The sequence below is a fragment of the Neolamprologus multifasciatus genome, chromosome 10 (assembly GCF_963576455.1).
Source record: "Neolamprologus multifasciatus chromosome 10, fNeoMul1.2, whole genome shotgun sequence".
Classification (NCBI taxonomy): domain Eukaryota; kingdom Metazoa; phylum Chordata; class Actinopteri; order Cichliformes; family Cichlidae; genus Neolamprologus; species Neolamprologus multifasciatus.
In genome coordinates, this window is record NC_140448.1 from 16758587 (window position 1) to 16784254 (window position 25668).

The 25668-nt window shown below is 39.3% G+C and overlaps 1 protein-coding gene and 1 long non-coding RNA gene across 3 annotated transcripts in view; one reads left to right on the top strand and one right to left on the bottom strand.

The window, feature by feature from the left end:
• Positions 1 to 25422, top strand: part of trpc4a (transient receptor potential cation channel, subfamily C, member 4a) — a 28513-nt gene extending 3091 nt beyond the window's left edge. For both annotated transcript variants that reach the window (XM_085174925.1, XM_085174926.1), the window contains 14 exons: positions 377 to 606; positions 1644 to 1862; positions 7980 to 8120; positions 9586 to 9762; positions 10679 to 10879; positions 18060 to 18405; positions 20030 to 20169; positions 20256 to 20456; positions 20571 to 20692; positions 21028 to 21223; positions 21320 to 21511; positions 22713 to 22754; positions 23172 to 23261; positions 23831 to 25422. In XM_085174925.1, the coding sequence (XP_085031051.1) occupies positions 448 to 606; positions 1644 to 1862; positions 7980 to 8120; positions 9586 to 9762; positions 10679 to 10879; positions 18060 to 18405; positions 20030 to 20169; positions 20256 to 20456; positions 20571 to 20692; positions 21028 to 21223; positions 21320 to 21511; positions 22713 to 22754; positions 23172 to 23261; positions 23831 to 24511 (2907 nt within the window). In that variant the 5' untranslated portion in view covers positions 377 to 447 and the 3' untranslated portion in view covers positions 24512 to 25422. The remainder of the gene's footprint in view (positions 1 to 376; positions 607 to 1643; positions 1863 to 7979; positions 8121 to 9585; positions 9763 to 10678; positions 10880 to 18059; positions 18406 to 20029; positions 20170 to 20255; positions 20457 to 20570; positions 20693 to 21027; positions 21224 to 21319; positions 21512 to 22712; positions 22755 to 23171; positions 23262 to 23830) is intronic.
• On the bottom strand, positions 2885 to 3861 carry LOC146509950 (uncharacterized). The gene is made up of 2 exons (XR_014876478.1): positions 3036 to 3861; positions 2885 to 3001 (listed from the first exon to the last, which is right to left on the bottom strand). It is a non-coding gene; the product is annotated as an uncharacterized LOC146509950 (long non-coding RNA).
• Positions 25423 to 25668: the final 246 nt, after the last annotated feature.

The window sequence follows — 25668 nt, forward strand, 5'->3', positions numbered from 1 at the left end:
TACAAGAACAATAAAAAGCATTTTTTATCTTTATTTCCAAATAAAACCATAATATTTAAATGATTTATCATGTGTTGAGCTCGACATCTGTCTAGGCTGTTCACTCTCATTACTTATATTACATTTAAACTTTTATTCAACCGTAATTCTTGCACAGTTTGTAGGAAAACACTTATAAACAGGCAGTTCTTAATTAGATCATGTAGCGCATGTAATAAATGGAGAGGGGTCAACTACTATTGTAGCTTCATCTCAGTATTACAGCCCTTTCTGCTCTGCATGTGTATCTGCTGTCCTCTCTTTTCCTTCTTGTCCTACTTGTTATGCAAAAACCAACAACAAGCTTATTCTACAGCTTTGTCTCTATCCTCTCTAGTGTGAACCCCAGCAGCCCAGCAGCAGCTGTAGCAGTGTTAACAGGGTGCTGGTCAGCTGAAGCTTAGAGAGATGTCACAGCTCTACTACCGGCGGACTGACAGCTCCTCATACCGGGACCGAATCCCGTTGAGAATTGTGCGGGCCGAGTCGGAGCTGTCACCTTTAGAGAAAGCCTACCTTGGAGCCGTCGAGAAAGGGGACTATGCGAGTGTCAAGCAAGCGCTTGAGGTGTGTGTGTTTGGGTGGAGGAATGGAGAAACTGACTGATAAAGGGACGAATTAATGCAGATGCATCAAGCTCAAAATTATGGATGAGGGAATGGCTCAATATTAAAGCGTTAATGTAATTTGATTGACGTGGAAGAGATTGGAAGATTCATGGGCAGGATGCAAAATCATAATAATTGCTATGCATTTCAAATAATACGCAGGCTCTTTATAGAAACCAGTAGCAGAGACAAAGTGTTGGCAGGGAGCAGCTGCTTTGTAGTCCCGTAGCAACGGAGAGGCTGAAAATTGTAATATATCAGGACATGTCATCTAGCAATATAGTGACAAATGACATCACAATCCACAATAAAAACTTGTGATAGTTTGCCCGCTTGGCTTGTCCATATAGAGATTAAGAAGGGACATCTGCATAATCTGATGTCTTTTTTTCCTTTCTTTAACATTTAAAAAGATTATTGTTTTCATAAACTTGGAGAAAGTCATTTGCTTTAAATCTGTTCTGAAAACAAAAATCTCTATTTAAAAATGTTATATGCCCATTCTTACAACTTACTTTTTGTTGTGATATTTCTTCAAATATTGTGTAGGCAGCTAATGACAGAAAGCTACTTACAAAACAGTAAGTTAAAAAAGAAAAGTATAAAGGGTAAAATCAATGCAGCAGAAACATGGGGTACTCTTATTCCTACATTCCCCACAATTCAACGTGACTGCCAACAGTTCAACTGGATATTGAGTTGTGTTATGCCAGCAGTAGTGGCGAGCTTAGTCTTGTGCTGCTAGCTTCAAATGCAGATACAAAAGAGAAGTGAGCTACAGAGATCTGGTAAACTCACTCCCACTCCACTCCTCCAGATTCTGAGGAAAAACTACAAACTTTTAGTAGCTTGTTCAGTTACAAAAGGTGCGAAGAGTTTACAGTTCCTTTCAAAAATGTTCATTCCCTGTGTGTCTTCCTCCATAATCAATGAACCCCAGAGTCCCAGAGTAGGTCTTGAAACAAACTCTGGCTTTCAATCACTTTATTTTGGCAGGAGGCTGAGATCTACTTCAAGATCAACATCAACTGCATCGACCCTCTCGGCCGCACAGCTCTGCTGATTGCCATTGAGAACGAGAACCTGGAAATCATCGAACTCTTGCTGAGCTTCAACGTGTATGTTGGCGACGCCCTGCTGCATGCAATTCGCAAGGAAGTGGTGGGAGCTGTGGAGCTGCTGCTAAATCACAAGAAGCCGAGTGGTGGCATGCAGGTGAGGAAGGGACAGAGGAAAGTGGAAAAAGTTGCATATTAACATAAATTTACTAGAGCCGCAAGCGCCTCTCTGCTGAGACTGTTCTCGGCTGAGACTGTTCTCGGCTGTCCAGGTTGGAGACATGCTAGCAGGGAAACAATAGTTGACATTTATTTTCTCTCCAAGTTATTAGCATTTTATTTATTTATTTTTTTGCTTTTCCAACGAATTGTTTTATGTTTCTGTCCTTTTAGTAGTTAATTGCATTTTTTAATTTTGGGGTTTTTTTTGGTTTTTTTTGCTGTTTTTAAGTGCAGTGTTTAATCCATTTGTGTGCCAGGACCTGTGCCAGTTTCATTTGTAGCCAACATAATAACATTCTCCTGGCTAGTACAGTGTACCATTTAATAAATGCACCGCCTTTATCATTTATCGTAAGCTGAATTAATCGAATGCCCGCATTAATGAATGATTTAACATTTTTTAAAAAATCCTTTACTCTTTATGTTTAGAGCATTACTTCCAAAGTATTCCCACCTTAAAGCTGCAAATGGCAAAAAGAGCCGGAATATACAGGTGCAGCTCTCATCCTCCCTTTGCCCTCTACTCTCTCCACCCTCAGGCCCTCCCACTAAAAGAGCACATTTGATACGTGTGCTCAGCAGAAGCTGTGAGATGCATCAACATTAAATTGAATTAGACACATCTGTGCCTGATTGTTTGGATGTCGTTCGCAGAAGGCTTAAATATTTGCAACATTCAATTCAAACATTTAACCTTCATCAACAAAACCTATCCAGTCACTATGAATATGGTTAGATAAAAGAGGGAAACTTCCTGCAAACACAGAATTTTGAAAAGTTTTCTTTCAGTGTCAAATAGAGATGTTCAAAGGTAAATCAGAGTCTTGCTACTGGCAAGACATCATTCCTAAGCACAGCATGGTAGAGCAATAAGACAAATAATGGTCCTAAACGGGGTTGTATTCTAATATCACTGACACACATGCAAACTGACTAAGTTAGCGGTCCTGTTTTCAGTATGGTACCGTATTTTTCAGACCATAAGGCGCACTGGATTATAAGGTGCATTAAGTGAAGCAAAACAGTCAGATAAGTCAAACTTTACTCAACTCATTCTTCTAGCTTCCTCCACTTCTGTACCATTGATTCATGTTGAAGTCTCTCGCACCTGCTCTATTCCCATGTTGTTGCAGTATAATAATGACTAACCTCATATTTTGGATAGATTATCTCAGTTGTTCTCCTAACTGAAGTTTGGTCTGTTTACAGCATCCTGCCATGCGATTGCATTTGTCCCTAACCATCAGGAACCCTCACACTAACTTATCGAGTGGTAAAAAGTTAGCGATCATCCTCCAGCTTCACTGTGTTTATGTTACGCTAACATAGCTGTGTTGCTAGCGATCACATAGCACATCATTATATACCAGCTAGTCCCACTTTAGTAACCCTACAAAAGTCACTGCTGTTTAGTTTTCTGTCTTCATTGAAAGTGATAGCAGAGCTGTACGTTTTTTGTTTTTTTTTCCAGAAATCTCTCAGTCAGAACATGCTTATATCATGTTTAGGTGGAAACTAGCGAGCTAACTTCCTGCTTACATCTAACTCCGTTAAATTTAAGTTCTGTTTTCATGGATGCCTGGATGTTAAACTTAATTTAACAAACGGGTAAAGCAGCAACATTGATCATTTTATTAAAGATGAAAGAATTTAGACAGTTTTTAACTCTCAGTGATGCCGCAGTGTTCGTTTGACTTTGGGACTGGAAGCGGAGTTTGGACCCAGATTACTCCGCAAGGCTCCTGACTACAGTAGCCGTAATGCGCCGTCAATCCATCAGTGTGGCTTCGTAGCTTACCAAAATCATACCAAAACATTTTTGGCAGATTTTTGAGCGCCGTGTACCACATAAAATGAGTTCGAGGTCAGTAAGCGCAACCAGAATTCATACGTAAGGCACGCTGTCAATTTTTGAGAAAATTTAAGGATTTTAAGTGCGCTTTATAGTCCAAAAAATACGGTAGATGGATGATCATTATGAATGATAATTTAAGTCTATCTTCCTTGTTCCACGTTGTGTGCAGTTATTTTAAATACAAGGTTGTTAACCTTTCCTGCACTATTTGGAAGAAAGTCTGTATGGATTTGCATACATAGTACAGCCATCAGGAAAGCGCTTTCTCTGAAAACCCTGTGATTGGCTAGAGTCTCCCACCACACTCAAGAGTTTCTAAATAATATTGGTGGAGCAAAGAGTATGTGCAGAAGTAGCTTCCTCTCCAACTGCTTGAATTACACTACATATAGGTACATATAAGGTTATTATTGAATTTCTACCCAATGGCAGTAAAGGATTTCTGGATACTTTAGTTTTAAATCTAAAAACAACATCCAGCAGCTCAGGGACCATCGTGACTGAATGATAAAGTGTGATTGCCAGTCCCAGTAAAGTACTGCTACTCACTGTATAGCTTATAAACTGAACGCAGTTGCCTGGAGCTTTTTAGACCATCCAGATTAACTGACCCAGTATTGCTGGCAACAACAAAAGCTGACACTCCAAAAAGCTGCTTCATAAGCCTTCTGTGTTTTGGAAAAGGAGTCTTACAGAGAGAGAGGTTTAATGAGCATGTTCACTCAGAGAAAATACACTGTTTAATTTAAGTTTGCTCTTATTTACTCTAGGAAGGTTTCACATTAGTTTGTGGACCGCTATTCACCCCACTTATAGTAATGGACAGGAACAAAATGTGTCGAGCTTTAGTTTCCGTTGACTTACTGCTCTGTGTGCTTTCACATGCACACATACGTCCTTCTTTTCCTCTCCCTGTGAGCAGTAATGATGGAGAGATGTTCCTCCTGTTCTCAACCTGTTCCAATAAGAGTTTTAATAAATGAAGTAAGCTCAAGTTAAAATTAAGTTGAACGAAAGTTGAAAAATGGAAGGAAGGGGGAAAATAATAAGCAGGAAAAGGCAGCGTGAGCTCAAAGAGAGAGATTGGGATTGTTTGTCAAATGGATGAAATTTCCAGTCTGAACCGCTCAGCTGTGACATTAATCAGGTGGAACACTTTATCTTAATGCAAAAAATGAAAAAGCACCATCTTACAAAGGTAAGATGGTGCTTTTTCCCATCCACTGAGTAGGCTGTGAAAACAGATCACTCTAGTGCCACCATATCACTCCAATAGAAGCTCATTGATTATATTAAAAAACTCTTTGGAAAAAGCACATCCTATCTGTTGCCAGTGTCTTCTCTGAGATTTATTAATACCAAGATTCATTTTGCGCTTGGCTGGAATTGTGTATATTTGTCTCTCTATTTTAAGCCGTCTGAATGACATGTTTGTAATAATCTCACAAGTGTTTTGGCTTATTTGTTTTCCGCTGAGGACCGCATGGATATCAGCTTTTTAAATAGCTCCATGTATTATCCTCTGAGAGCAGATATGCATCTGTCAATGGCAAACAATGGATTTCACACAGCTTCTCAGTTGCATGACCTTCGGGTGGTTTTGAGTTTTGTTTTTATTTTATTTTATTTTTTTACATCTTTGTCTTTTTTCATCAGCCTTTCCATATAAGAGCGCTTATGGAAGGAAATCCTTCTCCTTCCTACATAACACAGAGCATGATGCGGAGTAAATGCATTCATGCTCGCTTGAATCTGAGACTTGAGCTTATTTTCCACAGTGTAATTCAAAAACCGCCCGGCGTCCCATTTTTACACCAGTTCTATCTAAACATTTGTGATGATGTCGGGTGACAGTAGAAAACCAGCAGGGAGGCTCAAAATAGAGCACGGTAAAAACAAAAGTAACCGCACACTCTGCTGCTGCAGATGCCATTGTTGTATTTTTAATCAGTATGCTTATGGTGGATTCCCTATGAGTAACAAATATGTGTTACTCAGAAGAGTGGGCTTTTTATTTTCCTTTCTCCACAATTACCATAGTTTCACATATATCAGTTTGCTTGGGCACAGGCCAAGGCTGTTTGATGTAGATTATTTGATGTCCCACCTCTTCCCACATGGAGAACAGAATGTATATACTGTAGCTTATTAGATCACCCACCTCTGCGAAATGTGGCGACTCTTAGACATGGCTCTGTGCCACGCTTTAGAGTTGCTGCTGCACTGTGACTGCTCTGAGAGTAAGCTACCCAAGTAATTAGTGTCCCTGTGTGATATAATGATTTTTGGATGCTATATGAATGATGAAACATTTTGGAGAAAATGAACCAAAACCCCTGGAGAACAATTCTTCATGCTTTGTTCCTCAGTGAGCAGTGGTGACAAAGGCTTACTATTTCTGCTTCTGCTTATAATTGGCTTCTTGCAAGTGAAATATTTTTAAAACATCTCAGATCATGTCTTAACTGTGACTTATACTGTCATGCCTATAGTTGGTCTTTTAGGATTTAATAGCTTTATTTAGCTTTGCAAATAATAAAGAGTCTAGGTCTTTTTTTACTTTCTTTTTTGTGTGCGTATTTTTGATAGAAATATATATTTTTAAAATATAGGTGTTCAGCTGTTTTTAAACATGAATATGTAATCAGCCACCTACATGGCAGCAGCCCCGTGCATTTAGGCATATAGACATGGTCAATGCAGGCTGCTGAAGTCCAAATAGAGCATCAGAATGGGGAAAAAATGATCTAAGTGACTTTGAATATGGCATTGTCGTTTGTGCCACACTGGCTGGTATTTCAAGCGATAATCTACTGGGATTTTCCCACACTGCCATCTCTAGGGTTTAAAGAGAATGGCCTGAAAAAAGAAAATTGTTTTTCTATGGGTGAAAATGTCTTTTTTAACATTTGATAGAATGTTAAACCCAGATAGAGGCAGAATTTGGTGCAAAAGACATCAAAGCATGGATCCAACCTGGCTTAGTTAGTGGTGGTGGTATAAATGTGTGGGAGGGGTATATTCTCTCGGCACACTTTATGCCACCTGAGCATTGTTTAAACACAACAGCTTACCTGAGTTTTGTTGCTGACCATATCCATTGCGTTATGACATCAGTGTTAACACACTTGGTCGTAAAACGCAAATCATCTCAAAGTTGTTTCCTGGATGTGACAGTGAGCTCTCTGTGCTCGAAATACTCGCTGTTCTCCGCTGTCACCAGATTACAATCCAACAGAGCACCTTTGGGATATGGCAGAACCGGACTTTGTGCAGGTGCAGGTGACAAATCTGCAGCAGCTGCCAATATAGACCAAGATCTCTGAGAAATGTTTCCAGCACCTTGTTGGGTCTGTGCCACAAAGATACAAGCAAGTACAAGCAAGGTGCTTCCAATAAAGTGGCAACTGAGTGTATGTCAGTATTAGCACAGTCAGATCGAAATACATCAGAACTAATGGGAAAAATGCAGATATATCTATAGGGCATGATTTAAATGAGGAGTTTTGTTAGACTATCATACAGTGCCCTTTGCTGTTTTAATGGAAAAACACCCATAGTATATAATTAACTATGATTGTAAGGTGTCTGTGAAGGTTCTCAGTCATCCAGGTCATTGTAGTCAAAGGAGCTTGCAAAGAAAAGCGTCTGGACTTCTTTAAGTTGCTTGAAGATGTTTCACCTCTGCCATTATTCTGCCTTGAGTTGCTAAGCAGGTCCTTACCTATTCCATGTTTACCCTCCAATCATTCTTGAGCTGTCTTCTCTCTCTTCTCCCATTCTCCCTCACCACAGAATCAGATAACAGGCCTTCAATTAAAATAATTAAAAAGGCACAGCTTACTCCTCTGCTGCCTGCACCTGTATCCCCCCTCTTGAATGATATGGGAATTGAAAAAGGACTTAGCTGGAGTGGGCGATAAGAGGGATAGGTAGAATGAGTTTCTCTCTGAGCATAATTCCCTCTGAAATGTGTTAAACGCTGATGCATCTCGCTTTGCTGTTGCTGGTGCCCCTTACAAAAGCCTTATATGGAAGGCATTTTGTCTTTTTCCAAGGGGACAATTTCTTGTTTGGATTTCAACTATCTTTACCTCCAGGAGCTAAAAGCCCCAGGTACTGTGCAGGTCAGCGCCTATTGTATTTTTTTGACAGCTTTGTTCACATGTGCTGTCATTCTCTCATCTCCCTGCAAAGGTTCCACCGATCTTACTGGACAAGCAGTTCTCTGACTTCACCCCTGACATCACTCCTATCATTCTTGCTGCACACACCAACAACTATGAAATTATCAAGCTTCTGGTGCAGAAAGGTGTGTCTATGCCACAGCCACATGAGGTGAGTGAACCATTTGTCTCTAATATCTCTATGCAAGATACCATAGTTACACATATAAAAGTGTGGGTTCAAAGACACAAATTATGGATTTGTTCTTCTGTATACCACCACAGTGGATTCTAAAACAAACATCTAATATGTGCTTGAAGTGCAGGGTTTCATAAAAGTTAATTAAAGCCATTTCCAGAGGCTCAGAAGTCATTGGGGTAATAAACAGTTTTATAACCAAGTGATGCCTGTTTCCTGGTTATTCCATGAAAACGTAAGTAGATAAAATATATGGATTCGATTACAAGATTAACTTAAATTTATTAGGTTTTAATTTGAATTCTCACTATGCGGTCCACAGAGATCTTGATGTGAGCGAAAGAGGCTATCATTAACCCAAAAACACAAAAGAAACCTATTAGAAACATCGTAAAACTTTAGCTGGTGTGGCCAAATAAACACTCTGTTACATTCTTAAAAAGAAAGAGTTCACTGACCAGCTTAACAACACCAAAAGACAGCATTAGTGAGAATTATGGTTAAGAAAAACAAATTCAAAACATCAAACCAAGTCAGAAATACTCTTAAGGAGGCAGAAGAATCACTGTCAACAATCAAGACAGAGATAAATAGAGAGTTTCTAAGACAAGGTGCAAACCACTGTCTATGTTAAAAAACACAAGTCCAGGTTAGACAGCCTCTCCTAAAGAATTTAAGAAAGCCTGCACAGTAAGGGAGATAAAGTTACGATTAACTTGTGCCAGAATGATGGGAAGACAGGAGAATAAAGAAGGAGAGAAGCAGGTCCTAAACCGAAGCAGACCACATCATCTGTCAAACATGGTGCAGTCATTTTTATGACATGACCATGTATGGCTGCCAGTGGAGCCAGTTTACTAGTGTTTATTGATGATATGACTGCTGATAGAAGTAACAGGATGAATTGTGATGAAGTGTACAGAGCTTTGCTCTCTGCTCAGATTCAGCCAATTGCTGCAAAACTGATGGGATGATGCTTTACAGTGCAAATGGGTAATGACCCGAAGGGTGCTACAATCGCAAAACAAGTATTTCTCAAGAGAAATAAATGGGAGATTCTTCAAAGTCATTTGCATGATATTTACCCAGCAGAGCATGCCTTTCGGTAGTAAAGACAAAGCATCTGAAAATGGGGCACTGTGTAAAAAGATGGCTGTAATTCCTGAACTATTACTGTGATCCTATTGGTAAACCCCTTGAATTATAGCTGAAAGTATGCACTTTGTTTAATTTAAAATCTAATATGGTGGTGTATTTTTATAAAATGTAAATGTGCACATACATCTACAGGTTAGGTTGTCCCTTGAAGGTCTGAGTATCATATCTTGACATCCCAGAACAGCAGCTGATTTGCAAGACTGGAAGATGAGCCATTGCTAAAAACAGAGAAGCCTCATTAAAATGTGTCCATGCGTCCACGTTTTGTTTGATGTTGCAGGTGCGCTGCAACTGTGTGGAGTGTGTGTCTAGTTCGGATGTGGACAGCCTGCGGCACTCGCGCTCACGACTCAACATCTACAAAGCACTGTCGAGTCCTTCACTAATTGCGCTCTCCAGCGAAGACCCCTTCCTAACCGCATTCAGGCTCAGCTGGGAGCTGCAGGAGCTCAGCAAGGTGAGGGCAAGAGAGGCAGCTAATAGTGGAGCTTGAGCATCATTTAGTAAGATTTGATTCTGAGGAGCTGAAATACCAACAGTATGTATATTAATTAACCTTTTAAACCTTATATAATATGACTGTGTAACAAAAAATATGACCTTTCAATTTATTAGATAAGAATTCAAATAAATCCCTTATGTTGAATCTAATATTTAATAAGGATTTGAAAAAAGGTTATTGATATCTCCAGCTAAAATATAATAAAATGCTGTTATCTATGTATGTGCTCTATGATTTACAGACATTTTATTTGATAGGTCAACTGTTTTCCTCCAAGAGAACATAGCTAATAGAGGTGATCCATAAAAAGTGTATAAGCAAGATGTAAGAAATTTCCTGATGCAGAAAGTTATCTATTACTATTAAGTAATAGATAAACAATAACCATTAAACACATGAAAGTTCCTGTTTTTTTTCTCTATTTAATATAGAAATGTATTTATTTTTTTTACAAAGGGTCCACAGGAGCAAAAATGACATTTTCAGTGAATGTGAAGCATGTCCAGGCAGTGAACTACAAGAAACTTTTTCTGTAATTTAAAAAACGTATTTATTTGTGCAGACAGATTTCTTTCATTTACTACAGCTCTATTAGTTTTATGTAGATAAACTGAGACGTACTGCTAAACTTGCACTCCTTTTTCTTTTAGTAATGGGATTAAACACAAAGTTAGACGAGTTTACATTGACAGAAAGGGGAGGTTCGCTGGTTTGGCCCACTTAAGATCAAAATCAGCTGTATGTGTCCCATGATATAAAATGAGTTTGACATCCCCAAGGCTCTTCCTGACATATTTACTCACATTTTACGTACTCCTGCTCTTCAGCACTACAGTGTTTGTTTTAAATCCACTCCATCTATTGCTTCCAGGTGGAGAATGAGTTTAAATCTGAGTATGAAGAGCTGTCCCAGCAGTGTAAGCAGTTTGCAAAAGACCTCCTGGATCAAACAAGGAGCTCCAGAGAGCTGGAGATGATCCTCAACTATAAAGATGATATCAGCTTATTGGAAGAGGAGGGCGCTAATGATCTGGCAAGACTCAAGCTAGCTATCAAATACCACCAAAAAGAGGTATGTGCAAAGTAAAATTATTATCCAGCAATGGTTGCATTGTATTGCATGTGTAATGTGGCTCCATGCTGTAGTGGGTAACACATTCACCTTAAACATGAAAGAGCCTCAGTTTGAGACCAGGAGGAGACACAAGCTGGCGAACTTGCTGTGCCGGTCCCAGCCCAGATAATTCAGAGGGTTGCATCAGGAAGAGCATCTTTTGTAATAATCTGTCTGCTGTGGCAACCCGTTGGAAATAAGGGAGCAGGAAATAGTATAGTAATATTCAGCTTCTGAATAAATACTAATACAGAAGTGGGTGTATGACATGAGTGTCATATTTTGATATATGGCAGGCCTTCATACGTTTAATTTATACCATTAATACACAGACATATGGTAATGTGTAAAATTCCAGATGGGCAATGAGATGGGTTCCTTGTTTGTTTCTTTATTGCCGGGGCTGCAGGAAGGGGAAGGAAGCAGAGAATGTCATCCTGTTAGATATCAACAAAATGATCTTTTGCACACACACACACACACACACACACGCACACACACACACACACACACACACACACACACACACACACAAACACTGCATCTCAGTCAAGTGTGCCCTCTTTTACCTTAAGGCCAATGAGAGTCAGATAAGACTGTAATATTACAGCTGTAGCCTTCCAAACTGTGTAAAATAGGAAATCATGTGGGTTTTCCACTAGTATTATTTTTCCTTCTGTCACATTGCTTAACAGTGTTTTCTTCATGATCCACTGTATAGCTGTTTTTGTTTTTTAGATTTTTGTAATAAAATGTCAACCTGCCAAATGTGAGAGTTTTGCTGAACCAAGCCAACGTGGTCTCGTCTGTGTCACTGTGAGCTGATGAGAAGTGCTGTAATTATGTTAGATTAGCATTGGGTTTAATGACATGAGGTGCAAAGGTTTTTAACTGTTTTCCCCTTGGCAGCTCACACAGATAACAAATGGGAATGAAGATTCCCGGATTAAATAACCAGAGTATTACAGTTGCAAGGCAAATATCTAATAAATAAATCCATGTTTGTATTGTAGCTGTAGACTGAGGATGTTTACTAATACCCTTAAAAAAACATGTCAGAAATTTAGCTCACCATGCATGTCCATTGTTTAGGTTTGAGTTAGGGTCGGTTTTAAGTAAAGGAAAAGGCAATGAACTGTTGCATAAAGTTAATTACATGTATTCCCTGTATGATCTGGAAAGTTTAATACAGAGCAACTGCTTTTGAAGGAGTTGTAAACATGCCATATAAACACTTGCATTCACAGTCCAGATTTGAATTTCCTAGGGAGTAAATTGGGATCTTTTATTTAGCAGCGTTGTAGGAGCTGCATTGCAATTCAAATTGATGTAAATAATTGTGGTGGAAATGGTCCAAACGTGGTAACTCCAAAACAATATTCGGTTTTCTGGTCTGCTGATTTCATCCTTTTATTTCCACTGGGATGTAAAACCTTCCCCGGTGGGTAGAGCCATAAACAATAAAAATGCAAATAAGTTGATTTAATTCTTGTAAAGTGTATCTGTGGATTTTTGCATCTGCTCAAACTTCAGCATTCGTCTCTAATTAATGCGGCACTCCCCTTCGGTTAGGTCCATGTCGTTATGAATGTTCCTGTTTGTGTTAAAAGCTACCGTAACACCCAAAGGCTAATGCAAAAGCCGAGCACGCTTTCCAGTGTCGGGATGGTGAATGTAGGAGATTTTTCAGTGACTTGCTAAGTTATGGGATGGCTAAAAGCAAGAAGAAGGGGTTAAATCGATTTTATACAACAGAATTGTTACGCTGCATATGAAGGTGAGGTAGGAAATGATGAAGAAGCAGACGCATCCCTCCCAGGAGCGACTAATAATTCATTCAGCTGTCTTTAGCTGGGAGCCCTGCGTGGCTGTCAGAGATGATGCACTTTTGGGGGAGTCTCATTTTATGACACTGCTCTTTCCTCCTTCATCCATGCAGTTGTTGCGCATCAACAAACAGGCTGGCGGATGAGCATGTTGAGTCACAGAAGGACAGTTTGGGGCCGTGCGAGTGCACAGGTGGACATGATGATGGACAGTTCCCTGTCATCTTACCGAACCCCTCTGCTGTTGCCAGTAAATCTTTCTCTGCACACACTGTAAACAAACAAGCCTCGCGCTGCTTTTGCCGCAACTGTGCCTCCTAGCGTCTCCTCATCCCAGCAGTGTTTTAATTATCGAGTCCCAACGTGCCCTTCTCTTGGATCGCCTATCTATAGCAGCTCCAGCATTTTGATGGAGAGCCGAGTGTCAAGGATGAGAGTAACAATCCACCCAGTCGCCCTTTTCAAATGATAAATGTCCCCGCCACCTGGACTTGTTAAGAATCCCTTCAAGATGAAGTCATTCTGCTGGAAATGCTCAGTCTGTGAGAAATTATTATAGCATGTGGTAATTTGATTAAGAAGTTTCTTGCTGTCTCTTTGCAGTCTTATTGTTGTAAAACTGCCTGAAAAGTTTCTATTTCAGTAAATTTACTACTTTCACTCTTACTTTTTTGTTCTCTTGGAACAGGGGTGTCAAACATAAGCCACGAAATTGACCCACCAAAGACTCCAATTTGGCCGACTGGGTGGCCTTGGAAAATGTGAAGCGTCGCATTAATTCTGGACTTTTAACTGCCTTTTCATACATTTTACAGGTTTTCCAGCTAATAAAGACCACCCCCACAGTCATTCATGCTACATCAAAGTAATTTAGCAACAGATAAATGATTAAATGTTCCTATCTACTAGAGAAATTTCTTTATTTACAATGGATTCACAGAAAAAAAAGACGTTTTATTTTTTATAATTACAGGACAGTCTGGGGAATGAGCTATCAGCTTTTCTTCTGTAATTTTAGACATTTATTTCTTACAACTTTAGCCCAAAGAGCAGAGCTGACAGATTTCTTTTCATTTTGCTATGATAAAAAAAACTATCATGTGGAAAAACTGAGCAGTAAGGTGTTTTGTTTGATTTTTAACTCATTTTGGACCCTGTTTTATGCCTGATTTCTTGTTTGATTGAGGAGTATATGCAGCAGTTATGTAGGTAGTGCTTTTTGTTGTGTAGAAGAGGCAGAGTCATCTCGCAAAGACATGAAACAGGATTTTATATGAATTTAAGGCGCAAGACAATATTTAATGAACTGTAACCTCATTTGGGGAGATTTTTCTTCAATAAACTTCTCATTCGTTTGGAAAACAGAAACATGACATGAATTGGCCATTAAAAACATTTTCATCTGCCGCCTCCTGAGAACAGAAAATCACATGTGTATAGTGCACATTTATGCGCGCGCACACACACAGATAAGCAGAGTTCTTAATAGGAAATGCCTTTTGTTTGCGAGAGATGATCCGTAAAGTTTTGCCCCCAGTGAAGTGTTGAGGGTTAAATGGACACTTACTGGAGCTGGAAAAGCTTGTTTGTTCATGCAGAGAGCAGTTAGAGTATTCATTGTCTGTGGTGCGATCTCTGGTCAGTGCTTTTAAAAGATTTTCAGATCAGAAACCAGTATTTCAAACTCTCACAATAATCACGACACTCAGTCTGCACGGAAGACTTTTTTTTAAAAATAGTGCTTTCTGTTTATGAATGTGAGTCATTAAAAATCTGTTTTTGACCCTCGGCTGAACAAAATGAAGGACGTTTCTCATTTGTGTAAAGTGCAAATAGGCTTGTTTACATTTGTGCATTTATCCTCGCATCTGTGTGTGTTTTTGGCTCTGTGCGCTGATGTGCTCCCAGGGTTTAAAAAGGCCATTTATAACAGTTTGAAGAGAAATCTCCATAGGCTTTCTGTCTAAAGAGCTGAACTCACAGAGCAGGCAGCGCTTTGATGCAGCAGGAGGTCAAATCAGATAAATGTGATCAGTAACACATAAACATTAAAGAGCAGATTATCTTCTCTCCCTGGAGCGTTCAAATGTTGATTACTTACATTTTATACAGATATTCTTGGTATAAATGTAGGTGAGGTGAGTAGACTGAAAAATCACAGTACAAACGTAAACAGACTGTCTCTTTAATATTTAAAATTGTCTGAGGCACAGAGGGGAACCCATCAATTTTACATGCAGTAGTTTGATGTTGCCCCCTTGTGATATCTCATAAAAACTGCAATTCAGATTTTCAAGCGATCTTAATGTCCCCATTAAGTAGAAATTAAATTGCACCAAGAGGATTAAGTGTTGTGTAGGGAGAAATCCATTTGTGCTCAGCTGATCCAAGAGCAAGAATCTGATTTAACAAGTCAGTTTGCTGTGACCAAAAGTTCAGCCTTTGTAAAACTCAGAAATAAAGGGAAGCAATAATTGTATCTCACATATGTAGGTTTAACAAGTTTGCAGTAGTAGGATCAACAGAGGGGCCAGATGGATCTCTTGGGTTTTCTGTCAGGTCTTTACTAATAGATAATAGATCTATTAGATAGATAATAGTAATAGATAATACTAATAATAGATTTTTAGACCTCCCACTTCTTCTTTTGTCTTTAATTTTCCCAGGTTCTTGACGTTTTTTAAGGACACACTGCACACAATATCTCTTTGGCATCTTGTTGGTGAAAAATACTATACTTTACAGACTGTTTTATCTTTGTGTTGTGATGTGTTTTTGACAGACTGTTAGTAACAAAGTGTGAAAAATACAACTTAAATTTGTTTCTTTGCTAAATTGTCTCTTATGTTTACACAATATACTATTTAATATCATGAGTTTCTTTTTTTTTTTTTTATTCCTGAATGATTCATAGGTCAGTGTTAAGTTGCTTAACAAACAAAATATTCCTTTGAAGGTGGTCAGGTACAAAGCCTGCACTGAAAAAGGAGCCAAAGATTTCTCATGAACTCAAAGCCACTTAGCAGCAAATTATAAAGAAATGCTCAAGACTTTTGCACAGTATTGCATAGATGATGGATAGGTAACTGTAGTGTGCACCAAAATCTTCTATAAACTCAAATCTTCCATAATACACACATTTTAACTGTAATGACAGATATTAGACGTTTGCATTTTTAGATATGTAATTACCCTTGCAGCTCTGAGAGAGTAGTGGAGCAAAACAATGGATTTCATATAACCTGTATTTCAGTTTTTAGCAAAGCAAAAACTCTACACTCATCTGAATGCTGTTTGCTTGTCACCATGTGTCTGTGAAAGCGACAAAGAAAACTTTCAGCAGTCCTTTTAAGTCGGTAGAGCTGCAGGGGAACATGTCTTTGCCGAGCTAGAAAGCACTAACAGCTCCCACACAGTTACAGGCACTTTCCTGGCATTTTAGACTTGGTGATAGACAGTTTGCTGGGAGACATTTTTCAAACTGGACTTGAGATGGTTTGAGCTGTGCAAAAAAGCCACTTAAGGCAAATATGTCACTTTACTGCTGCTGGCTTTGGTAAGTGACTGCGACAGATGAGAAATGGCTCTACAATATTTCAATAGAAAGGCAAACTTTTTTTTATTTAAGAGCAATCAAAGGTACAGCCAGAGAGATTTTCTGTAGAGAATAAAACCTGTTCTTTTAACCTGGCTCTTAAATAAAATAGCCAGCAACATCTTACTTAGAACGCAGTCTTTTAGTTTATACCAGACAATTTAATTTAACTCAGGCATTTATTACTTTCTAATTTCAGCCCACGTGTTGAGTAAATACTCACATTGATTTCCTATATATCATGTTAATTAGCATAATTTCCTGCCTCACCATCACTGCCAGTGTTTAATGTATCGTGCTGATTATCGCAACATGTCAAGAAGCCCAAGGAAATAGTGTTTACAGTTCTTAATCAGGATTAAGGTTCTGATGTTTAATTAAAGATGCAAGTTAAAAATAAATTCCTCTGTTTATAAATGGAACACTCAAAACTTTAAAGACCTGAAATGACGCAGGTTTGATGAATAAGTGACAAAAGCGTTTTTTAAATAGTGGTAAATTATATTTATAGCTCTAGTAGAATTTAAGACTTTCTATTTTTATCGTTATTACTATTTCTTTTTTACTTCAGTCTGCACCCATGGGTCCACTGCTTTGAGCCTGTGCTCAAAGAAATCATCTGAAAAGAAAAAGTTGGCACTTTTTCTTCTCTTTATTCTTCAAATACAGTGTCGTTGTCTATCACACTCACACACACATTCATTCAGTCTTCCCTTTCTCTTTTTCCCGCTCTCAAATTTGGATAAAAAAAGAAAAGAAAAAACAAGTATACCACTTCTTCTTCTTCTTCTCTCATCCATAAAATTCAGCCCTTCCTGTCCTTCTGCTCTGCATTTCCTCTCACATTTTCAGGTAAGACTGTAGTTGAAGTATGGAAATATGAGCCATTCTGCTTCAGACCCCAACACAGATAAGGATCTGTGGTTCCCATGGAAACGAGGCTGCAGAGTTGGTGAATTGGCACCCGCCGGTGCTGGTCAACACTTGATATACTGATATGGAGGCTCATCAGGATTTTTCTCAGCATTGTGTGCTCCTGCATAATTTGCTTGCATATGCATGCATGCTCATGATGTAACCCTCATTTGTAGCAGAATTTGTTTTGCTTTAACCGGGTATGCCTACACTCAGGCGAGAAGCACTGAAGCTAATCTGCTTTTCTGGTGCATCGCTATTTTAGCGTTACTGAACATTTTATTTCTGCTCACACACATGCATTCACAGTCATGTTAGGTATTTATCTTTAAATTAAGTTCCAATCATATTCAGACCAGGGCTTTAAGAAAATCTCAGAAAAATATGCAATCATTCTTTTTTAAACATGTAGAAATATTTGCGCTGGCCCACCTGCCTGCTTAGAGCCATCTTTGTTTCTGTAAGACAGCCAATATGTTTTGAATCTAAAATACTCATGTGTGTACATGATAACCCTTCAATTTTCTACACCACCAACACATCCTACTCAGTCTTTTGTATTCCATTAACTGAAGCCTGCTGCAGGTACTAATTCCAGGATACTGACACAAGGGCATGATGGTCGATGTAAAATCTTTAAATAGTCTTAGGCTGAGGATGAGTTTTCCAAGCAGGCCTATATGCCTGCTATACACAGCTAATGTAAAAAAGGTATTTTGAGCCATTTAAAAACAAAAAACTCAAACAGCATAGATGAAACAGTTAAACCTCTCCCCCTCCCTTCTTATATTCCCCCTTTAAGTTTGTAGCTCAGCCCAACTGTCAGCAGCTTTTGGCATCACGCTGGTATGATGAGTTCCCCGGCTGGAGGCGGCGTCACTGGGCGGGAAAGTTTGTCACCTGTGTCTTCATAGGTCTCCTCTACCCTGTGTTTGCTCTCTGCTACCTCATCGCTCCCAAGAGTCGCTATGGCCTCTTCATCCGCAAGCCCTTCATCAAGTTCATCTGCCACACGGCGTCCTACCTGACCTTTCTGTTCCTGCTGCTCCTCGCCTCCCAGCACATTGTTATCACGGAGCAGGACAGGCAGGACAGGCAGGGCCCTCCACCGACCGCTGTGGAGTGGATGATCCTGCCCTGGGTGCTGGGTGAGTAGAGTGGTTTTGTACTCTGCATTAGGATGATTATACTGTTTGATAGTGTACTGATGGTGAATGTACTGGTGGATTGCTGAAGGTAAAAAAGTAGAGAGCTTATTTGTGGTCAGTTAATGTCACTAAATCTTTAAATATTGGGTTTAAATCAGCGGTCTCCAACCTTTTTTGCACCACGGACCGGTTTATGCCCAACAATATTTTCACGGACCGGCCTTTAAGGTGTCGCGGATAAATACAACAAAATAAAACTAGTACCGGTACCGAAAAAAGAAGATTTATTCATAGCACATGTGAAAAGACCTAGGAAAACCGAATTAACAATAAAAACGATAACAAAATAACGCTCAAAACCGATTAAAACCCTGAAAACCATACATTTCACACCTGAGCCTCAACTCTTGCGGCCCGGTACCAAACGACTCACGGACCGGTACCGGTCCGAGGCCCGGGGGTTGGGGACCGCTGGTTTAAATTACTCTTACTATGACAACCATACACCTCAGCTGATGTTTCTATGGAAAAGTCAAATCCAAACTTTCCAAACTTCCAAACTTTACAATTGTTAATGGGAACAAGTGATTTTTATTTAGTTGCTGATCGACTCCAAATACTACACAAAGTAGAACTGGATCAAAGTGCTGAATGAACATTAAGCCTATAAAAAGTGTTATCTTTTCATCTTGCCTCGGGCATCCCAGCAGATTTTGAGCTCAGTGACTAAGTGCTTCTTGTTGACATGCTTTTCTGCCCTCCACAATTTTTACTATTTACTTTTTAGCCATGCTACCAACAAGACTTTAGGCATTGACTTTAGTCCTTCCATCACCTTTGGTCCAAAATAATCTCTTCAACAACAGTCAACAAATCCAATGGAGGTTGTATCAGAAAGAGTGTCCAGCATAAAAAAATATGCCAAGTCAAACATGCAGAGATGCCCACTGTGGGGACCACTTTTGAATAAGGAAGTAGCTGAAAGTAGCTTTTTGATCAACTGTTTGTAGTTCAGGCATAATGTATTATTATTCCTGATTGTTTTTTTTTCTTTTCCTGCACTGCCATGAGGTTAACTTACTTTTCTTTAGTTTTGAGTTAAATACCATGTGTCCATTGAAAGGGAGATTTATAATCTCAGTGGGACTTCCATCCTCTATTTATCCAGATAAAATAATGGCAGTTGCATCCATTGAAATATCATGAGACTGACGGTGTCCGTCAAGTAGAATTGTAAAAATGCTTTTTTGATTTTTTTGCCTAAGCTGTTCAGTGCTTTGGTTTATAATCAAATACAAAATTGAATGGCATTTACCGCAGCCTTAGCTCTCTTTCATCATGTGTTTGTGCCAGCCTGTAAAATGTCAACATGGGAACATTGTAAACTGTGATAATGAAATTTGGTAGGAATGTTTGTTTGCTAATGTACAGTAGCTCACATCTCCTCAAAGGGCATGTCAATAAAATAGCCAGCCTGAGTCAGGGGCGCTACAGTAGCTGCAGACTGAAGAGAACATAAGGAGTCTTTTTATCTTTACAGTCCTCAATTTTTTTAAATAATATGCAATCATATAAAATGCTAATACTGGACAAGTGCTCTCTTTTTCTATAATCTAATTTCTAGGATTCATCTGGGCAGAGATCAAGCAAATGTGGGATGGTGGTTTTCAAGACTATGTTCATGACTGGTGGAACCTGATGGACTTTGTCATGAACTCTCTGTACTTGGCCACTATCTCCCTGAAGATTGTAGCCTACACTAAGGTAACCACTAGTGTTGACAATAGACAGGCTGTGACCTTTCTGTATGCTCAAGTTATCTTTTCTTTTTCTTTTTTTTGCTCATCCAGTACAGCGGAAGTAAACCCAGAAACCAGTGGGAAATGTGGCACCCAACACTAGTTGCTGAAGCAGTGTTTGCCATTGCAAACATTTTCAGTTCCCTGCGTCTCATTTCGCTGTTCACGGCCAACTCTCACCTGGGGCCACTGCAGATTTCTCTGGGGCGAATGTTGCTCGACATCCTGAAGTTCCTCTTCATCTACTGCCTGGTAAATGTTTGCGCACGAGCAGAACAAAGACAAGAAGTGGAACAGTAAGTTATATGTGACAGAAGAAGTGAATGAAGTTACATAATTTTGCCCACACGCTGCATTTCTTTTCAGGTTCTGCTCGCCTTTGCTAATGGCCTGAACCAGCTGTACTTTTACTATGACACTAAGGCTTCAGATGAGAAAGGAAAGTGTAAGGGCATCCGATGTGTGCATCAGAATAACGCTTTCTCCACGTGAGTTTGTATGAATCCTGTTTTGCTTGCTCGAGTAGTGTGAATGTGTGATCTTGTGTGTGAGAGAGAGTGTCAAAGAATCAGAGAGCTGTGCGTTCGTGTATATCGCTGTTACTTGTTACAAAATGTGGGAACTCAGTCAAATTTTCAGTTGCTAAGAAAAGCTGGTGTATTAGCAGAATCTCATTAACACTAGGTGAAGAGGTTCCTTCAGTTTTTTTTAAAAACCATCCTGCAACTGAATACATTTTCAACTAGCAAGGACACATTTTATTTACTGCATGTATCTGTACTGTTTAGCATATTTGGCTTACATCGCATATGTTCTCTTGCAGATTATTTGAGACCCTGCAGTCTCTTTTCTGGTCTATCTTTGGTTTGATCAGCCTGTATGTGACCAATGTGGATGCTGACCACCAGTTCACTGAATTTGTCGGTGCCAACATGTTCGGGGCCTACAACATCATTTCATTGGTGGTGCTCCTCAACATGCTCATAGCCATGATGAACAACTCCTACCAGCACATTGCTGTGAGCACTAATCAAAAACACTGCAAACAGTCATGTAAGTGTAACAGTTCAACCAAGACATTCATTCTTATCAAATATACCTCAATCTGATTTCAGGACCATGCAGACATTGAGTGGAAATTTGCAAGGACAAAACTGTGGATGAGTTATTTTGAAGAAGGGGGTACTCTGCCAGCTCCTTTCAACATCATCCCCAGCCCCAAATCATTCTGGTACCTCATGTGCTGGATCAAGAAGCAGGTGTGGAGGACAAGCTCCAAGCGCCCTGACACCATTGGTACCCTTGGGGTAAGGCTGGTGTCAAATGTGTTTGTATGGTTTTCACATACAGAGAGAGAGAGAGAGAGAAGGGTGGGGGAGGGGGGGGGGTTGGTTGGTTTGAACAATGAACATGAGGAATAATAAGCTGAAAGATTTTATTGCTGTTATCTTTTTAACTTATAACTGAGAAATTCAGTTATACTAATTCATAGTTTGTAAATAAGTTGTGGTTAGAGGTTTATGACTTTACAAAGGCCATTCAAGGTTTTATCAACTCCAAAACCAGTTGATGTGTGTTTGGGATCATTGTCTGGTTGGAAGACGTAAGTACAAGTTTCAACATTCTAGTTGCTGATTTTACGTGAAATTGTAAAATTTGGAGGTTCTCCACCTTCATTGTTCCACCCACTTTGTACAATTACCAGTACCACTAGTAGCAAAACAGACCCAGAGCATGATGCTGTCACCACGCTTTTTGCCTGGTACAGTGTTCTTAGGTTTGAAAGCCTCACCTTTACTCCTCCAGACATACTTGTTCCTCTTGTCACTGTGACCTATTTGGTCACAGTGACAAGCTCAATGTTTGTTGCACCTGACCATAAAACTTTGGTTTATCCGTGTGAACAGCTGCAAATTTCTGGCAAAGGTGAAAGTCTTAGTTTTGGAGCAGGGACATCTTTCTTGGACCCTCTCAGTCCATGGATGTAAAATATGCTTTACTGTGGAGAGTAACTTGTACTTATATACAAACAAAGTTGTTTGAACTCATAATGTTGAAGTCTGGAGTTGTATAGGAATGGCTTCCAGAGTGCTTCCTGATATGACTAGGCATTTTGTTGGAGTAATAGCAGTGATTGAGAGCTGAATTTCCATGACTTGAGCTGAATTTTATTTAAAAAATAATCAGGCAACTTTACTTATAAGAGAGAGTCATGATTTGCTGCTCTGTTTTGTCTTGTATGACACTAAACGAAATAACCAGTGAAATAAGTGTTAGTTTCTGTAGAAAGTAGAATTTTCACTTTATTGCAGCCTAATTTTAGAGGGAAACTTTTTTGTGTTTGGTGGCGCAGCACTAAGGAGACACACATATCGAGCCTCACAGATAGCAGAGTTTACAGAAAAGTGTGATACTGTGAAGAAAAACAAAATATGTTTTAGGTTGTTTTTTTTTAACTCATCTCCCACTCTTTCTCTAACCAACCTCTGGCATCTGATGTCTGTGTAGAGGCGAGCCGCAGAGAACCTGAGGATAAACCATCAGTACCAGGTAAGTGCAGTCTCTTTGAAAGCAAGCTGAAAATAATTACAGTCTCTCACCACTGTCTGTGTAAGTGTGTGCGGCAGACACAAATTGGCCTCTTTAGGTTTCCAACTCTCAGTTTTCATCCGCTCATTTTCTTAATTACTTTTGCAAAAGGGGGGGGAGGGGAGGTGGGGGTCAAAGGGTGAGAGGTGGATACACACAGGGAAGGTTCAACGCAGGGCTGACACCCTGAAGCGGACGTTCCATAAAAAGCTTTTATGATGTTTCAGAAAATCAGCCAAACAACTGAACTCAGTAGGATTTAAATCACTTTTCATTGTAGAGGAGCACATTTGTCTGTTTCCTGTCTCATTCATTTGAAGTTTGTATTGAATAAAGTTTCAGATCTTTTGTGTTCAAGATTTTTTTAAATTGTTGTAGGAGGTACTGAGGAACCTGGTGAAACGTTATGTGGCTGCCATGATTCGAGATGCCAAGACAGAGGAAGGCTTGACTGAAGACAACTTCAAGGTAGTCTTCTTGAATGAATATGAAATGATTATGTTTGAGAGTTATTTATCATCATGTTTGCATATTTTTCTTTTGCATTTTAGTTATATTTAATCTTTTTTTCCATTAATGTAATGCGTTGACTGTTAATGCAAATGCTTTAAGGACATGCCTGGAAGTCATCAGACAAACTAATAACAGTCATCTTCTGACAAGATAATGATGATAAGACAATATATATGTGGATGTATGAGGAGATGGTTTAAGTGCTGACTAATCCAGATAGTAGTTCAAAAAGGTATTTGAAAGACATTGTGCCTGTTTTTCCTAGTTTAACAGACATAACCATGATCATACAAAGATAAATAATACATCAATTAATAGTCTAGACTACAGGCATTTAGAGACATAGTGTTGCATTGTCTCATAACTGTTTTTGAGTCAATTCTAGCTAGCTAACTAGCTAGCTAACTAGCTACAAAGCTAGCTAGCTTTGTTAGCTAAATCAATACAGCTCAGTGTTTTACTGATACCAACAGTGGGAGCTAGTAGTTATAAATTTCACAGTCAAACTGCTCTTTGTTTTTTAGGAGCTGAAACAAGATATCTCCAGTTTCCGTTATGAGGTGATGGGAATGATGAAGACAGGAAAGTCAGCTTTAAATGTGGCAAAGGCCAGTGGCAGCTCAGTGGAATCCAGCCTTGCATACCCTAATTCCTCACTCAAGGTCTCTGCTTGCCCACAGAGCACCCAGATGAAAAGCAAATTTAATCGATTCAAAATCGCTACATCCATCCTCAAGCTGGGCAGTTCAACAGCTGCACCCAGGCCACCTGAAGCCTCCAATGGTCTACCTAATGGATTCATGTCCCTGGTCTCTGATGACAGCTCTGGTGAAATGTCAAGCCAGAGGAGAAGCAACCCCAAAGATGTATCTGACTTTGGTTTGTTTCAGAAACACCAAAGGGGCAACAAAGAAGCCTCATCAAGCACAGCAGAAAGCTCGAGGGAGATGTACTCTTTGTCAGAAGAAGCAGGGGAGTCTGGGGACTCAGACTTAGAGGAACATATCGCTGGAGAAAAGAGTGAGAGGAAACTCCTGGAAACAAAAAAGAAGGAAGAAGTCGAGGAAATTAAGGAGGAGTCGAACAGCAAAAAATGCTTGGACCAGTGTGAAGAAAGAGAAACCGAGGAAAGAGACAAGGATTTAACCTGTACTGACTCAGAAGCTGATGAATGTATGTCTGGCTCATACAAAGACGATGCCTAAGATGTGATGCGATGTGATCAGAACTACAGGCCCAGTAATGCTGGATTGAAGACAGAGAGACTGACAATCAACGTGAGCCTCGAGTGAGAATTGTGAACATGAGTCGAACTTTTCCAGTTATTACTAAACTTATGATCAGCTTTGAACTTTGGAGACTCAGGGAGGCCTCTGGTTTAACTGTTTTAAACGCTGTTATATTAGCAGTGGAAATGCAGCAACATTGTTCGAAGCTCCGTGTAAGCATTACGAGGAATCACATTTAAGGATTACTATATTTCATTTTTTGACCCTATGGTGATTGGACAATAATGATTTCCTGAAAGAAAAAAGCTTTTTCTCCCAGCTGATATGTGCATTTCAGTTCAAATTGTCCTGTTGGTTACCATATAACCGTCTCTCTCTACCTCTTTTTTTTCCCTCTACCCTTAAACGTTTAACTCTCCCCATCAGTATCTTATTAGAGCAATAGATGTGTTCTGTTTTAGACGTGACTTTCTGCCTTACTCTGTCTGTTTCTGCACTTTACACACTTTAAAATGGCATACAGTTTTTTCAAAGATCGCTCAAACTCTGATCATTGCAACAGCAATTCTGTCAAAGTTTTCTATGCAAGAACTGTGGATCATGATTCTCATCACACTGATGAGGCCGACTGTAAATTCAGCGCTGACAGTTCATCCCAAGTATTCTCTGTAAAGTAGGGCGTGGCCAAACTATCTGAGATATACATTATGAACACAGCCGATAAGTTATTTAAAGCAACGTATTATTCAAGTTTTGTCACTCAAGAATAAACTCATTATTTTGAACAGATCTGCTGTTTTTAACTGTTAGTTTAAGATGTCATGTTAGTTCAAATGAATGGCATTATAGAAACTGAAACATAAATCAAGAATAAATATATAAATACACTCTTAATTTCCTGTCTCCTCTTTTGTTCATTGCAAATCCCAAACAGGCATGAACACAATAACTGATACTGTCAAAAGTTAACTGTATATAACAAATGGGTCACACAATACCTTTCTATTTGAAGGAGTCAGCCAAGCATCACCAAATGGTCTATTTTACTCTTGAGGCTCATAACAGAGCAGCTAGATTAATTACTAGAGATGTGGAATTATAGTACTCTGTAAAATCATTTCTCTATGCCTGAC